The sequence below is a fragment of the Merops nubicus genome, unplaced genomic scaffold (genome assembly GCF_000691845.1).
Source record: "Merops nubicus isolate BGI_N331 unplaced genomic scaffold, ASM69184v1 scaffold18741, whole genome shotgun sequence".
NCBI lineage: Eukaryota > Metazoa > Chordata > Aves > Coraciiformes > Meropidae > Merops > Merops nubicus.
The window spans coordinates 25205-41268 of record NW_008590476.1 but is presented as its reverse complement, the minus strand read 5'-3'; the positions used below and the strand labels follow the sequence as shown (position 1 = coordinate 41268).

The 16064-nt window shown below is 40.1% G+C and overlaps 1 protein-coding gene across 1 annotated transcript in view; it reads right to left on the bottom strand.

The window, feature by feature from the left end:
- Positions 1-369: 369 nt before the first annotated feature.
- COL1A2 (collagen, type I, alpha 2) overlaps positions 370-16064 on the bottom strand; it is a gene marked incomplete at its 5' end in the record, with an annotated part of 39266 nt that continues 23571 nt past the window's right edge. The window contains 20 exons of the mRNA XM_008949969.1: positions 370-1292; positions 1889-2131; positions 3219-3409; positions 3835-4081; positions 4531-4638; positions 4772-4825; positions 5526-5633; positions 6060-6113; positions 6304-6411; positions 6516-6569; positions 8252-8359; positions 8783-8890; positions 10276-10437; positions 11339-11392; positions 11486-11539; positions 12519-12626; positions 12725-12778; positions 12887-12940; positions 13497-13550; positions 14114-14167. Of these exons, the coding sequence (XP_008948217.1) occupies positions 1146-1292; positions 1889-2131; positions 3219-3409; positions 3835-4081; positions 4531-4638; positions 4772-4825; positions 5526-5633; positions 6060-6113; positions 6304-6411; positions 6516-6569; positions 8252-8359; positions 8783-8890; positions 10276-10437; positions 11339-11392; positions 11486-11539; positions 12519-12626; positions 12725-12778; positions 12887-12940; positions 13497-13550; positions 14114-14167 (2124 nt within the window). The remainder of the gene's footprint in view (positions 1293-1888; positions 2132-3218; positions 3410-3834; positions 4082-4530; positions 4639-4771; positions 4826-5525; positions 5634-6059; positions 6114-6303; positions 6412-6515; positions 6570-8251; positions 8360-8782; positions 8891-10275; positions 10438-11338; positions 11393-11485; positions 11540-12518; positions 12627-12724; positions 12779-12886; positions 12941-13496; positions 13551-14113; positions 14168-16064) is intronic.

The following is a 16064-nucleotide window of genomic DNA, read 5'->3' as shown; positions in this document are numbered from 1 at the left end:
TTCTCTGCCTATCAGGACATGCTGTGGAAACTGTCACAGAGAGCAAAGGAGAAATCGGAAGGTGATCCTTTTTTTGGCCTTTGATCCTGCTTAGGATTTGGAAAAAAGGAAGGCATTACTTCTACTTATGAATGCTTCATACCATGAAGCATGGAGTTAGTTTCTTCTGGACTTTTCAAAAGGTGGTGTTGAAATGAAGAGTCAAGTAGACAATCACACCCTTAAGGCAGCGGTACGCAATCTCTGAATGCTCTAAGCAAATGTTTTACAGCAATGGGTTAAGGTAGTTGCAGTAATGCAAATGAGTTGTAAATTCTGTGTATCAAGATCTGTCAATGCATCTAAACAAGTAACTCATTAAATAGTTTCTTTTGGAACACTGGACATGCTTTATTTAATTTTTTCACAATTTATTTAAACATCTCACATATACAAAATACATTTTCTTTTTTTGAGAAATTATGATTTTTGGTTTTTTATCCATTGTAGAAGATGGAAATGAGTTTTAAAAGCAGGAGCACCTGATTTTGGAGGAAGAGGACAAAGGTGAGGAAAAATGATCCACATGCTTAAGCTGTGGGTGAGATAGGACATTCTAAGTTTTGAGACAGACTTCAAAGAAACAAAGGAGTGATACTTTAAATGCTACTAGCACCATCAAAGTTCAAGTATTGGAACGATGCTTGATAATAATGCAGTTAGCACCACTATATTGAGTGGAACTGAAAGTACCTCAGATCATGTGGAGAAGTACCTACAAAAGATGTGGATCACACTTAATTTAGGATATGAGGTAGTTTAAACCCTTGGAAGTCATGGTTTTAAACTTCCTCTGTGGAAGATATTCAAAGGCCACAAATGGTGCAAACTTTCATGATTTTTTTTATTTTGGTTTTTTTTTTTTTTTTTTCTTTACAAAGGTTGACATTTCCCAAAGCAAGGTGTTAAATCTTGAAAGACTTCCAAGTCCTTTTGGGGCTGTATTAAATTTCATTGCACAATGCTCCAATCAATTCTTCTCCTTCTCTTTCGCCCAGAGTTTAAGCAAGTAGATGAACAGAAGAAATGGAAGGAGTCAGCTTTCATTATAAAAAGAAATGACAAGAGAATAATTTGGGAGAGGCTTTAAGTTAATTTTAGTTCATTCATTTGAAACAGACTGGGCCAATGTCCACGCCGAATTCTTGGTCAGCGCTGCCAATATCCAAAGGTGCAATGTCAAGGATGGGCAAGCGAGATGGTTTATTTGTTCTGTATTCAATGATTGTTTTGCCCCATTTATTGTTCTTTCTCTGCAAGAGAAGATTAATGACAATTGTTATTGCATTGCTCATAGTATTGAGAATTGTTTAATCTGAATGGATAATTTCTGAAAGAATTTAATATTACTTTTTCTGCCCTTGTTTGCAAATCAGATACCCATATTGAATTATTTAGATCTCTGATACAGAGAAAATGTTTACTATCATCTTCTGAAGTCATGTGTGTGGTGTTCAGCATAAACTACCATACTGTTCACACTGACATTAAATCCTCAGAGAAGCATACTTGAGTTTTTCAGGACTTAAAGAGCTTGCCTCTCCTACAGCTTGTGCACTCATCAGTCCCCAGCTTACAGAGAATTTGCATCTGTTTCCTCTGAAGAACTTTTCCTTTTTTGCTACTCAGCCCAGTACAAGGTAGGTTTTGTTTGTACCCCAGTCCTTCCCAGTCCCTCCCACTTGTTAAAGATCTGGCATAGATGGTTTTGTAGGCTGTTTATCTTCACTGGGTAAAATTTTGCTGCTCTGACTGATAGTCTAATTCTCTGTCAAAGCACAACTCTGTGATTATGCTCATGTGCTTAGGCACGGGCAATCATGGTGACCATGGTTTCTACATTACTTACAGAGCAGCCATCCTCAAGAACACTGAAAGTGAATCTGCTGTTGCCTTCAGCTCGTAGTTCAACATCATTGGATCCCTGCAGTACAACAGCCTTTTTAAGGCTGCCAGTTTCCTCATCCATGTAGGCAATGCTGTTCTTGCAGTGGTAGGTGATGTTCTGGGAGGCATGGTTGGCCAGCAGACGCATGAAGGCAAGCTGGGTGGCCATATCCTTTGAGGTCACTCCTTCATCATTGTATTCAAACTGAAAAACAGAAAGGAACTCAGTCAGTTGTACTGCCGGGGAAAGGTGGATGCTTGTAATGGAACTATGTCATATTTGCTCTAAGAACATTAAAAAAATATAGTCACCTAAGTCTATAATCACTTGCCTGTTGCAACCTCAGAGCTAAAAAGCATCAAATAAAGCTAGTAGGAGGCAGGCTGAAAATCAGACGTGTCGGTGTAGATAAATTGTAGAACTCTGTTTCAAGATAGGGTGTTAACAGTTTATGTGGATTCAAAGACAAGATCAGACAGGTTCAATGAAGAGAAATCTATGGTTTCTATAGATACACAGAAATAATACCTGTCTCAAGAATATCCTGATTTTTTTTTTTTTTGAGTTCTAATAGAATAATTTCTGTGGCTATTACAAATGTTTACTTCATTCTTATATTCTTTTATAATATCTACTTTTAGCCACTGTAAGGGCTAAAAGTCACACTGACCCAATGTGATCAATCTTATGTTGTTATATTAAAGATCTTGGACACTGTGATTTAATTGTAGGATCTACTCAACTTCACTTAAGAATTATGTAATTAGATCTCCTTAGCTGTACAAAAATCGTTTATTTCCAGTCGGCTGGTAATGTGCAAGTAGACATATTCCTTGTTTTCACTTGCACTGGGAATGCTGAATGTTACACTTGCACACACTCAGGATCTGTGATGTGTAATATAAATACCTTTCCAGGAACAGTGTCATATGTGAAAAGCCTCAATTAAAAGAATGAGCAAATGTTTTTCTTACTTTTTCAGACAGTTTCTGGACTGTCTTTATACTAATGTACCATATTCCAGTTCAGGCTTCCCTTAGCAATAGCCATTAGTCGTGCTGAATTGATCGTTTGCAGACACAAGAAAAGTTAGAACAATACTGAGATGTCCTTTTAGCAAATCGTGATCCAAAACAGAACTGGAGCTGCATTCCCTCGAGATAAAAGGCAATTCCCTTCTTTGTATTTCTCCTCTAAGAGAATTTAATTTATGTGTTTGCTTGCTAAGAGTGAGTTGGGAATTCTCCAGACAGCAGTGTAGGAAACAATCATCCTCCCATACATCCCTTACCTGGGTGCCACCATTGATAGTTTCACCAAACCATACGTGTTTCTTGTCCTTGGGATTCTTGTTGACATACCAGTTCTTCGCAGGAATATTGCCAGGGTTGGCATGGATGCAAGTCTCACCAGTTGCAAAGTCACAGTATGCTTTAATGGCATCCGCAGAGCAGCCTTGATTAGGATCAATCCAGTAGAAGCCTGCCGTTGAGGACATAAATACAGGCAATAGTTCACTCAGCCTAACGTTTGCATTCAGTTCATATTCGCTTGTTTGATACAAGAACTCAGAGAGAGAGGTCATAAATATCACAGCCAGGTACAATATTAAGGTGATAACTAGGATAAATACATATTTTAGATAGTTAATGTATAAGAAAATGTATTTGGAAGCTAGGGTTAAGCATTTTCGTATTATTTTGAAAAAATATTGCAATAATCACATAATAATAGTTACAAATAGCTTTTCAGAATGTCATATCTATTTTCAGTGGAGACAGAGGGAGCTCCTTCACTGGTCATTTGGTATTTTCCCTGGGTGGCCAAGGATACCATACATCAAAGAAAGCTAATAAACTGGAAGTATTCCCTGAGCCAGAAGGGGCAAACATCTGGCACCAACGTACCGGTGCTCCATTCTGGGTGGCTGAGTCTTAGGTCACGGCAGGTGCGAGCTGGGTTCTTTCTGGAGCCTTCTGGGGTCAGCAGGGTCTCAATTTGGTTGTTCAATGTTTTCAGAGTGGCATCAACCTCATAATCCTTGGGTCTGAGAGAAGGCTGGTCAGCCCGGTAGTATTCTGCATCATAGCCAACTTCATATCCACCACCACTGGGACCAGGGGGACCAGGGGGACCAGGAGGACCAGGAGGACCCTGGAGTTTTTCAAAAGCAAGAGACAAGAAACATTCTATCAGACGTATGTTTCTCTCAATTAAATGCTTCCACACATGCATAGTCCTACTTAACTCCCAGTACCTAATCTGAGTTCTACTCTGAGGCAGCACACATGGACTTGCCCTGTGGTGACTACTGTGGCTTCAAGCAGTAGAAGATGCACAGTGCAGGACTATCACATCTTCTTTGTGTATCTGCTGTCTGGTCATAAGGCATGAACAAGGATTTCAGATTTAGGTCTATTAAGGAAATGTTTAATGATAAATAACTGCAGGCATTTGGAAGTTTTCTAGGGTTTGATTTTGTTTGTTTGTTTGTTTGTTTCTAATAAACAACCCCCCAGCTTTTCCTAGACTGCTAGGCTTTTGAAGTGATTTTCTTGTAACTGTGACATAAATATATTAAATCAACAAAAAGTTATACTCACAGCGGGGCCTTGGCTACCATGAGAGCCACGCACACCTGCAGGGCCAATAGGTCCAGGGAGACCATTGCGACCATCTTTACCAGGAGGACCAGAAGGACCAGGTGGACCCTAGAAGGAAACTTGAACAGTTTAATGACAGTAGAAAGCACTACAAATAGAGATTGATTTAAATGGGAATATACACATATACCGCACAAAAGGAATGGGAGAGTTATTTGAATATGCTCTTAAGTTCACATACCCTTGGACCAGCAGGGCCATTGTTACCAGGAGGACCTTGATCACCATGTTGGCCCTATTGGGAAAGATACATTCATAGGCATTAGTAATGGCAGTAGCACACATTTGTATTTGCATGATTCAAGAGAGAGCTATAGTCAGTGTGTGTATTTGGACTCAGTGAATAGGAATCTAGGGCTAATGGGATTTTTTAGTAGAGCTGGAGCCTGTTAGGGGCAGGAAGAAGAGGGACTGTAAAAAGGTATTTAAGGGGATAACAATATAGAATAACAATAACAATATAATAGAAGTCTCTATATACTTTCTTCAGATTTTCAGGGAAGGCTTTCAAACAAAAGTCAGAATTCCTAAAGGGGACACCAGAATTTAAAGGGAAGAAAATCTACAGATTACGTCTGCTTTTTTGTGAGACAAAGGCTTTACGACTTCTGGCAAAGAAAAAAAAAATAAAAAAAGAAATAATATTAAAATAAAGGCAAAGCTTTTTGAACTCTGTGCTAGCCAACTGCAGTTGAGCTTCTGGGCAACTGATGGTACTCACAGTCCTAAAGCAATTATCAATGGCAATATCAAGATTTGCCATTTTATATGAAGAGTATTGAGTGTTAAAAAGAATCTTATGGCCTTTAAAAGATGACACAGAGTGGAATAAGTGATATCAGCCTGCTGGGTTGTGAATATTTAAATCCAGGCTAGGGTGACCTTATTTCCCTTTTTTGCCCTTTTATTCAAAATCCTGAAAGTCATTTACGTACAGCAAGACCAGGAAGACCCTGCAATCCATTGTGTCCCTTCAAGCCAGGCAGACCTCTGTGTCCTTTATCACCAGGTTCGCCCTTCTCACCACGTGGACCTTGTGGGCCCTAAGAAGGGATACAAGTGTCAGAGGAATAAAATAGAAGGTTTCAAGTATATACTACTGTCAAAGCAAGAATTAAGCATGAGCTACATTATGCCATAGATTGCCCCTGATATATATATATATATGTACATCCTGTTAAAACACCCAGGAATAATGTCAGTCCCCAAAATTTGAAGATTGGTCCCATAAGAGAGAATTCCAGGTACATAAATATTTACAGCTCCTTAAGCACTACTTTTTGGGCCCGTATCTTGAGCACAGTCATGAGCCCTTATTAATAAAGCTTGTTTTATCTTAGAATCATAGAATCATTTAGGTTGGAAGGGACCTACAAGATCATCAAGTCCAACCACCGAGCCACCAGGGCTCCAAAGTCCTCTGCCAAAACTTCTATCAATGTGGTAATGCATTTAGAAATCAGACTTACAGCAAGACCTCTTGGGCCAAAAGCACCAGCAGGACCAACAGCACCAGCAGGACCCTGCAACAGGAACGGAAAATCTGTGTCACTGCTGTATATTTTACATAATAAAGGTTCCATGCTCAACCCCTATCTGCAGAAAGCAAAGTAGTTATCCATATACGGTAGAGGTTTGATGCATAATGTATATATATGATGGACGAACGTTAGTTCTGTGTCAATCAAAAAAATTAAAGTCTCATCAACTTACAGGATCACCACGATTTCCAGGCTTTCCAGAAGGACCAACTTGGCCATGAGGACCAGGAGCACCCAGGGCACCACTGGGACCAGGGCTACCAGGAGCACCACGCTCACCCTGAGAACAAAGGAATGCAAATGGAGAGACGTGTGTTACTACTCACACATGCATACTGGAATATTTCTTCCATGATTATGAAATGTAAGACAAGAATGAGTTACCTTGAAACCAGGAGCACCATCACGACCTGGAGGACCATCATTTCCAGGATTGCCCTGTTAAAATACCATGAAAAAAATATTAAACTCCATCAACCTTCATCTCGCACAGAACTGTGTGTCAGTTTAATTGCTCCCAATGGGACTAAGAAGACATTGAGATGGTTTAGCATAAATCTGGAAGATCTCTTCCTTATAGATGCCACTGTCAAATCTTTTAAATATATTTATGTTCTCAGAAAAATGCAATGGTCTTCAAATATTTAGGATTCCTTAAGTTCTGTATAGAAGACAGTGGCTATGTTTCTCTAAATGAAAAGGTCAAGACAATAGTGGTCTTCACCCAGCTTGCACTCTTGTAAAACTGAGACTCTCAGATGAAAAATACCAGTGGTGAAAAAAGGACTTGAACAGTAATCACAGCTAATTACTTTGTGTGGTATTTCACAAGCTTAAATGGCTTCCTTTGTGAATGTTAATTGCACTTCAGCTGTGTCACTGTGTGCACTGGCAAACCTTTACTTTCAGAAAATTGCCAGAGAACAGAGTTTTTATTTGTAATTACTATTCTCTAATCTCTTTGAAAACGTGTAAGTTTCAGTTTTTGCTGGAGTCTTGTATTAACAGTGCTTCAGATTATCAAATGAGCTTTCTTGATAAGGCTCAGAGAAAGCTTTATGTAATTGTACCAACAGGAAACAAAATCATGTTACAATATTTTACTTTAACTGTTCTTAAAGTGTAAATCATATGAAGCCACTGTATGGGTACCTTTCTTCGAGGTGAACTGCTAACTTGGATGGTTAAGTTGGGTGGATAAGTTTATTTGCTGTGAAGACCTGGGATCAGGGTCGTGTCCTCTGAGTTATCACCCATGAGGCAGGGCATTAGAGGGAGCAATTTGTTCCCCTCCAGCATTGCCACACTCCCTGCTCCACACAGGACTCCGGCCCTCCATTGTCTCTTAACCCACATTGGTGTCTGCAGTTCAGCAGTACCTGCCAAACAGGGCAGAGCTTGTTCTGTCATGTTTTTAGCTTGCAAACATACTTTATATTTTGTAGTGAGGGGATGCAGAGTGGGAAACATTATGATGATGCTCAGCCACAATGTTAAAGTGTACATGTTTTGTTAGGACTCCAAAACAGTGCAGTGTTTTTGCTGAAGTCCAGTTACTGAATTCCAACATTTTGTGTAATGTGATTCATTTGCCTTCTGAATGGGCCTTAAGTTAAAAACCACTTAGCCCTTAATACCACTGATCACCAGATCCCCCAAATAAAAATGACTGCCAATTTTATACTTCCCTGAAAGGTATGTAAATTGCATCTAACATGATGTTTAAGAAGATTTGCTTATAACAAGCTTTCCTGATGTAGTCTTCTCTGTAGCCAAAACCTTGTCCCCTGGAATGTACTATTTTTTACAGCTCCAACAATGATGTAATCTTTTCCCCACTCCATCTTTCTTGGCAATTAAGTAAAAAGTTGGAAGATTTTGACAGTGACTCCAGGCTGTATTTCAGACACAACTTCTGCCTTGAAGAATTTGTCACCTAGTTGGGGATGGGGAGGGAAATCCATGTCTATTAGATTCCTGCTATAATTTCCCCAAAGACACTAGAAGGCACAAGTTTGCTAAGAGAACAGCCTCCAGATGCATCTATGTTTTCTCTGTATTTGTCTTTGGCTCAGAATAAAAGAAAAGCAATCCTGAAGAGGAAATAAGACACAGCTTACATCACGACCAGCTTCACCAGGAGCACCATTTGGACCGGGAGAACCCACAGGACCAGAGGGGCCACGGGCACCAGGAGGACCAGAAACACCCAAGGGACCAGGTTCACCCTAATACAGGAACAGAAGTAAAAAAATGTGACATTATAATACAACACAAACCAGTCATGGAACTTTTGGTCTATGTCTAAGAGAAACAGTTCTTTGCAGTCTATTCTGGAAGCGAAGAAGAACCAGGACACAAGAAATATATCTAACTATACCAAATGCTAACTTAATTCTAAATTTTCTACCTTTTCTGTCAGAAACCTCTGATGCCATTCAAAAATATGCTCACCTGCAGACACAATGCTTGTTTGTCTGCAGCAAGAAATAGCTTCTTGGCTGCTTTGCTAGGTCCATATCCTCTGTTTGCAGCAGCAATGGAAACGGCAGAATCTACATCTCTTTTACCCGGGCTTCCCATAAAAGAAGGCATCAATTTTTTTTCTTTACACATATCTGTTGAAAGTGGTTAACTAGTCATATACTCACTGTTGCTCCAGAGATGCCCGGAAGACCACGTTCTCCCCGAGAGCCAGGCAGACCAAGGATACCAGGAGCACCAAGAATACCCTGAGGACCTGGGCTACCAGGAGGACCCTATAACATGAAGATAATATTACTTATATTAAGAGAGAAAAATCAATTTTTATGGCCCTCCACATTTCTTATTTGTTTTGCTCTATAGTTACAGAAACTGCTTTCCAGAGTGTGTCAGTGCTAGTTCCTGCAAGGAATAAGTTGCAACCAATCCATAAGACTTCAAACTCCAAAGCTAAAGGTCTGTAAGAATATAATGCTGGTTATACTCCCCTCACAACTGTTTTCCAGTGAAAATGCTGTTTCTGAACAGCACTATACACATCATTTTTTCCTTTCCCATTCAATAACAGTGGGTGATGAATGAAAATTGGAGTATTCAGTAAGAGAGGACAACTATGTGAGGGGATTCCATAGCAAAGAGACTGATCATCTGAGACTGGTCATGAGACAGCTTTAGGAGATATCTAGGTGGTATCTGACATCTCAAATTAACTACTACGGACCATTTGTACAGATGTAAATTTTGTTGTGTGTTTTCAATTTCCTTGAAATTTGAGCATATGTGCCTCTAAACTTGGCATAAGTAATCCCCTTGACAGATAATCCTAAACTGTTATTCTAATTTACAATCAGGCCTGCTAGTTCAATTGTTTTTCATAACTGAGATTAAATTAGAACATGAATATTAGAAAATGTATTGCTTTACCCTGTACATTAAAGCACAAGTTTTCAGTTGTTACCTACAAAATTTTAACATACTTATCTGAAAGTGACACTTAAGATTTCATTCTTTGCTGCAGCTTCTGCAGATCACAGAAGAAATTTCTCTCATTTTTTTTTGAGAAACAATAGAGTAGTAATTCACATAAGTGCATACTCTATCAGACAGAAGTGTGTCTGATCTTAAAAACATCAGTAATTCTGGATATGCAAGCTTAAAGACACTGTAATTTATTTAATAATTCTAAGTCAACCTAAGGCCAGACAAATTTAACCTTATGATGCCCACTAACTGGAGTTTGTGATACAGAAATGAATTGAGATTGTTCTAAATGGATGTTCACATGTTCCTCCTTTTTCCATCCATGATGCTCAGTTTCAGAGCATGAGACTCTGCTTTCTTTTCACAGACAAAGTAGCAATTTCTTCTATAGTTAGCTGTGTTGCTTTCATCTGGGCTAGTTGCAGAGAAAAGATGCGACTCGCCAAAAGAAAAAGAAGAGAGAAAAACCTGACCCAGAGATCAGGTTCACTTTTTATGGCATGTTTGTCAAACACGTCTATAAATAATTTCATGAGTCTTAATGGAGCTTCTACTTGAAATCTTTGCTAACTTTGCTAAATTTAAAGAGAATAGCCTTTCACAAATACTGAAAGTATCTTAGAAGTCTTCACATTTGCATGAAGAGGAACATTTCTAATGAGATGTGATAGTAACTTACAGCAGCACCGGCCTCTCCAGATGGACCTTTCTCGCCAGCAAAACCGGGTGGGCCAGCAATACCTTGTTCACCAGTACGGCCCACTGGACCAACATCGCCACGTAGACCTCTAGGACCATCTTTGCCAGCTGGGCCAGGGGGACCAGGGGGACCAGTGATGCCCTAGGATTGAGTATGAATATGAGATCATTACAACATAAACCCATCAACTGGGGAAAACAGAGAAATTTCATTTTATGTCAACGTACAAAAATTGTGCTTTGTAATAAACAGATTATCAGCTGTTCTGAAGCAGCAACTTCTTAATTGCTTTTATTAGCAGCAGACAGCTGGGATCAGTAGAATTATTGTACTAAGAGATTTTACTTTTTTTTACTCAGTGCAGGTAAAAGTGGCAAAATTTGGCAGAAAAATATAAATTTGGCTCTGGAGACATTAATTGCAACTATAAAATCTGTGAGAAAAAAAAACTCTTCCAATTCAACAGGATTATTTGCTTCGGATACTGGGATTTACAATATATTTAAATGGAAGAAGTGCCTCTTAGTAAAAGTTGGAAACATCTTTGAAAAGAAAAACTACAAATGTCAATTTGTAATTAGAATTTTTGGCTGAAAAATGGAGAAGCAGGGATTCACATTCTTAAACACAATGGCAGGTTGCCCTGCTTAAGACAGGGGCTGGAACTGCAGATACTTTAGCAATGTGGCTGCAAGATAACCTTAATTTTTTTTCAGATGGGATGTTACCTTATTCCATTCAAAATCAATGGCTATGCAAGAAACTAAAGCAAAATAAATACGGATTTTTACAGATGGTTAGGTACTTCAAGATGCAGGGGGATGCATGATGGATTATGAAAAAAAACACAAATGAAACGCATAACTCCCACTATGCAAGTTTAAATAGTTAAGAATTTTTGTTATCTCATCCAGTACTATAAGGATCTGAGGTGATTCCAGTGCAGATGGAATTTGTGCCAACAGAACAAAAAATAGGATCATCCCTAACCAATGCAACCTCTGACTTATGTCCTGTTAGAACTTCTTCATTAATTACTTACAGCAGGGCCAGGAGGACCAACTCTTCCAGCAGCACCAGGGAAACCAGTCATACCCTAAAAGTAAAAGGGAAAAGGAAGATTTGGATTAAAGGAAATGATGACTTCATGAAAAGCAACAATGTCAGTGCCAAAAGCCTGGAGACTTACAGGAGGACCAGCATCACCACGAGGGCCAGCAGGACCAGCAGCACCAGCAGGCCCCTATGTATGAAGGATTGAAAAAAAGGCAGGTGAATCAAAGACTGTTAATGTTCCCTATTTAGAATAAGGGCTCAGTCTTACTCTCATGAAAGTAAGGGGGATTTTGCATATTTTACTTTAACAGGAGGAGGACTTGGCCCAAACCTGCAATTCCTGTCCTGATAGTAGGGTAGTGAATTCTCAGACATTTTAAATCAGTACTGTAGGGATGAAGAGTTGCATAGGGCGTTTATGATTCAAATGCATTTTCCCTGCAATTGCTACATGCATCTAAGTAAATCTGGAAGTCAAAATGTGAAAGACGTAGTCAGGCAAAGAAGAGCAAGTCCTCTGTTTGCACTGCATGACTAATACAGCCACGTAGTGCAAGGGCCTGGTATTGCTCTGTTGGAATCATACAGTAAGAAACCCGAGACATGTTTTCCTGAAACACCTTACAGTATTTGAAATACCAGGGCCTCACTTTCTGCATCATTTCAACCAGTTCCCCAGTACTGGGCTGTATGCATGTGAAGCAGTATACACCTTTGGGCTATAAAGGTGTTAGTGCCTGGAAAGTCTGTGTGCAAGTGAGCTCACAGACAAATTTGCACATATGCTTCTTGGATAGCTGGCTCTGAAAACGAGACTGCAACAGCACACCCTGTCTCTGAGAGGAAGGTATCAACATCCTCAGCTCAGAACTTACACACAATCATGCCCTGAATGATAGACTGATATTGCTGAACTTCAGGCCAGGCTGATTTTTTTTTTTTTTTAAATTTCCAGTTCCAGACTCAAAATCTGAGCCCACATAAATAGATCTACAAAATTTATATAACATGTGAAAACCAATATGGTGACTTTGCTCACAGCCTAGTTTGAATTTTTGCTTCTTTTTTTTTAATTACCTTTTCAAAATCAAAGGCCTTAAGTCTAGCATATTGCTTCCATAGCACAGTTAAGAACTATGCATTTGACAAAGACAGAGTTCACTTACTGGTGGTCCAGAAGCACCAACTGGGCCAATAGCACCTGTTGGTCCAGTTTCACCCTTAGGTCCTTTAGGCCCACGCTCGCCTTTAGCACCAGGCTGACCAGCTGCACCCTATGGGCAGAAGAACACATAGAACAGGGAGCTGGAAAAGCATGCAAAGGAAACAGATGGCATGGCAGCAATAAGAGGAAGGTTCAAGCAATACTCACAGGAGGTCCAGCAAATCCACTAGGACCTACGGGACCAGGCTCACCACGTTCACCCTAAGGAGAGGACAAAGAAGAGAGAACTCATTGGAGTGGGCTTTCAAAGGGCATTTTTCCAAACATCATGTCTTTGACACAGGAATAGTTGTAGGAATTGTTACTTACAGGGATACCACGGGCACCAGCGGGACCTGCAGGACCAGCAGGGCCTCCTTCACCCTAAAACAGATGGCAGAAAACATTATGACACTGTGGAGGGAGGAATCACTGCAGTCAGAACAGGGGTAATCTTGTGGTATAGACACATATATTGAGCCTCCCTGTCCCTTCACTGGAGAGGGCGTTACTGAAAATGCTTTTGTTTTGACCTGCTCTGTATTAGTAATTTCTGATGATAGACAGGATAAAGAATCTTTCAATGTGTAGTTGTTCATCACTATATAAAAACCTCTTCTCACAGTCCGAGGAGGGTTGTGGAGATTAGTCTCAACTGTAAAGAATTCAGACAAAGCCTAAATCCGAATCTTCTCCGTGTATAGCCCACTGGCATGTAGATGTGCATCCCTTCCCTGCTCTGTTAGGAAAAGGTTTGGGGTGCTATGGCAAACTTCACTGAATAGTTCTACGGTCTCAAAAACCTTTGCCTCCCAAATCTGAAAAACCTGAGGAACTCAGGCACACAAGAAAGATGGAATTGGTTTTTATGGATCTCAAATATTAAAGTGTGGGTAAATGGTATAAACAATACACTTTTTCATTCAACGAGTAGACTTACCCGATCACCAGCACCACCAGCAGGGCCAGGAGCACCAATAGCACCAGGGAGACCCTATAGGTCAAGAGACAGGACACCATTTCTAACAAACTCTAAGCAAAATTATCTACTTTTAATATTTTTTCTCTTTCCTCCTGGAGACAGATATGTGACTTACTTCCAGCTGTTTTCAGTAAAAAGGACACATGATTTTATAAAACTAAATCTATTATGTTATTTTCTTTCCATTGTATGAATTCTAGGAACCAAAATCTCAAATTAATGGTAATTTTGTGTGACTTTCCAGGCTGCCTTTACAATTGCCTGTCTGGGCTGAGCCCATGAAGTTAAAGAGGATAATGGCACACTGAACAACTGTCTATGAAATACAAGCTCATCATCTCTGCTGATGTAATTTCTCTGCTTGTGCACATGAGATGATCACTTTTCTCTCTCTCCCCCCAGATTCTAACATCCCTGGACAAGAGGTGATAAAATCATATTGATTTGTATGAAAAGCAAGCAGATATAAGCAGAAATGCAGTACAGTGGGAAATATAAATCCTGAACATCCTTTTTAGTCACTTAAGTTCTGAGGCATAGCAAGGTAAGCTCGAGTAGAACCAAAAGATACTTACACGAGCACCATCTCTTCCTGTTGCACCAGTATCACCTCTCAGACCTGGGGGACCCTAGAATACACAGAGAGGGGAAAAAAACATTATATTGGTAACAAAAACAACACGTTGTATGAAAGAAGTCTTGAGCTGCTTGCTGAGTATCCAGGTATTACTTGCATATCCTATATACTTCATATAGTCCAAATGATGAATGTAACCCCCCCCTCAAAATCTCTCTTCTTCTGGTCAAGAAATAACCATATTTAAAAATTCTTTTGAGTATTCATGTTATACGTTCTGCTTGAAGTGGGAAAGCAATTGTTAAAAACAATGCTGACACATTTGCCCACAGCATTCACCTGGAGAAACTGGCTGCTCATAGCTTGGGTGAGCATACACTTCGCTGCATAAAAAATTGGCTGGATGGCCAGGCCCAGAGAGTGCTGGTGAATGGAGTTAAATACAGTTGGTGGCTGGTCACGAGTGGTGTTCCCAAGGGTTCAGGGCTCAGCGCTGGGACCTGCTCTTTTTACTATCTTTATCAGTGACCTGGATGAGGGGATCAAAGGCACCCTCACTAAGTTTGCAGATGACACCAAGTGTGGTGTGTGGGTTGATCTACTTGAAGGTAACAAGGCTTTACAGAGGTATTTGGTCAGGCTGGATTGATGGTCCAAGACTGCTGGTATGAAGTTCAACAAGGCACTTCAGGTCCTGCACTTGGGCCACAACAACCCCAGGCGTGGGGAAGTGTGGCTGGAAAGCTGCCAGGCAGAAAAGACCCTGTGAATGCTGGTCAACAGCTGCCTAAATATGAGCCAGCAGTGTGCCTAGGTGGCCAAGAAGGCCAACAGCATCCTGGCTTGTATCCAAAATAGCATGGCCAGCAGGACTAGGGAAGTAATCGCTCCCCTGTACTCAGCACTGGTGAGGCTGCACCTTGAATACTGGGTTCAGTTTTGGGCCCCTCACTACAAGAAGGACATTGAGGTGCTGAAGCATATCCAAAGAAGGGCAGTGAAGCTGGTGAAGAGAGTAAGTCTTACAAGAAGGAGCTGAGGGAACTGGGGTTGTTTAGCCTGGAAAAACAGAGACTCGGAGGAGACCCTCTCTTTCTCTAGATACCTGAAAGGAGTTTGTAACAAGGTAGGGTTCGGTTTGTTCTTCTACATAGCAAGCAATAGGACAAGAGGAAATGGCCTCAAGTTGTGCCAGGGGAGGTTTAGATTGGACAGTAGAAAAAATTGTTCACAGAAAGTGTTGTCAAGCATTAGACCAGGCTGCCCAGGGGTGTGGTGAGTCACCATCCCTGGAATGATTTAAAAGACTTGTAGATGTGGTGCTTAAGTTCATGGTTTAGTGGTGACCTAGCAGTGCTGGGTTGATGGTTGGACTTGGTAATCTTAAATGTGTCCTCCAACCAAAACCATTCTATGATTCTATGATTCTGTCATATAAGTGGTCACATAAAACACCCTGTGTTTTGTGTAATAAATTTATATCCAGGCCATGACTAGTGTCAAGAAATCAGACCAGCACTCTTTTCTATCTCCTTTTTTTTTTAATTCATCCTACTCTTCTTCATTAATTGGGATGTTGATGCATAGTGTTTTATAGAAAGTTACAAGAAATTTTCATCTTCATTTCCTTAAAACTCCATTTTGCTAAATGACTCTGAATTTTATTAATCAAAACAAAGCAGTTCTAGAAATCTCAGTTTAGAGTTTAAATAAAGAACAGAAAAGAATATAGAATGAGATGTAAATAACAAGATAAGACCCAATTTTATAGGTAATTAATTTAATAGATAAAGCAGAGGGAGAAACAGGACTTGCAATAAGATATCACAGTACCTATATTCACTGCACCTAGAGTGGCCGAGGATTTGATCAGACACTCAGTCCTTTGTGATCAGTAGGCCTGTTTCTACTGTGAAGTCTGTACTCAAAGACAGTTTTAGTACTTCTTC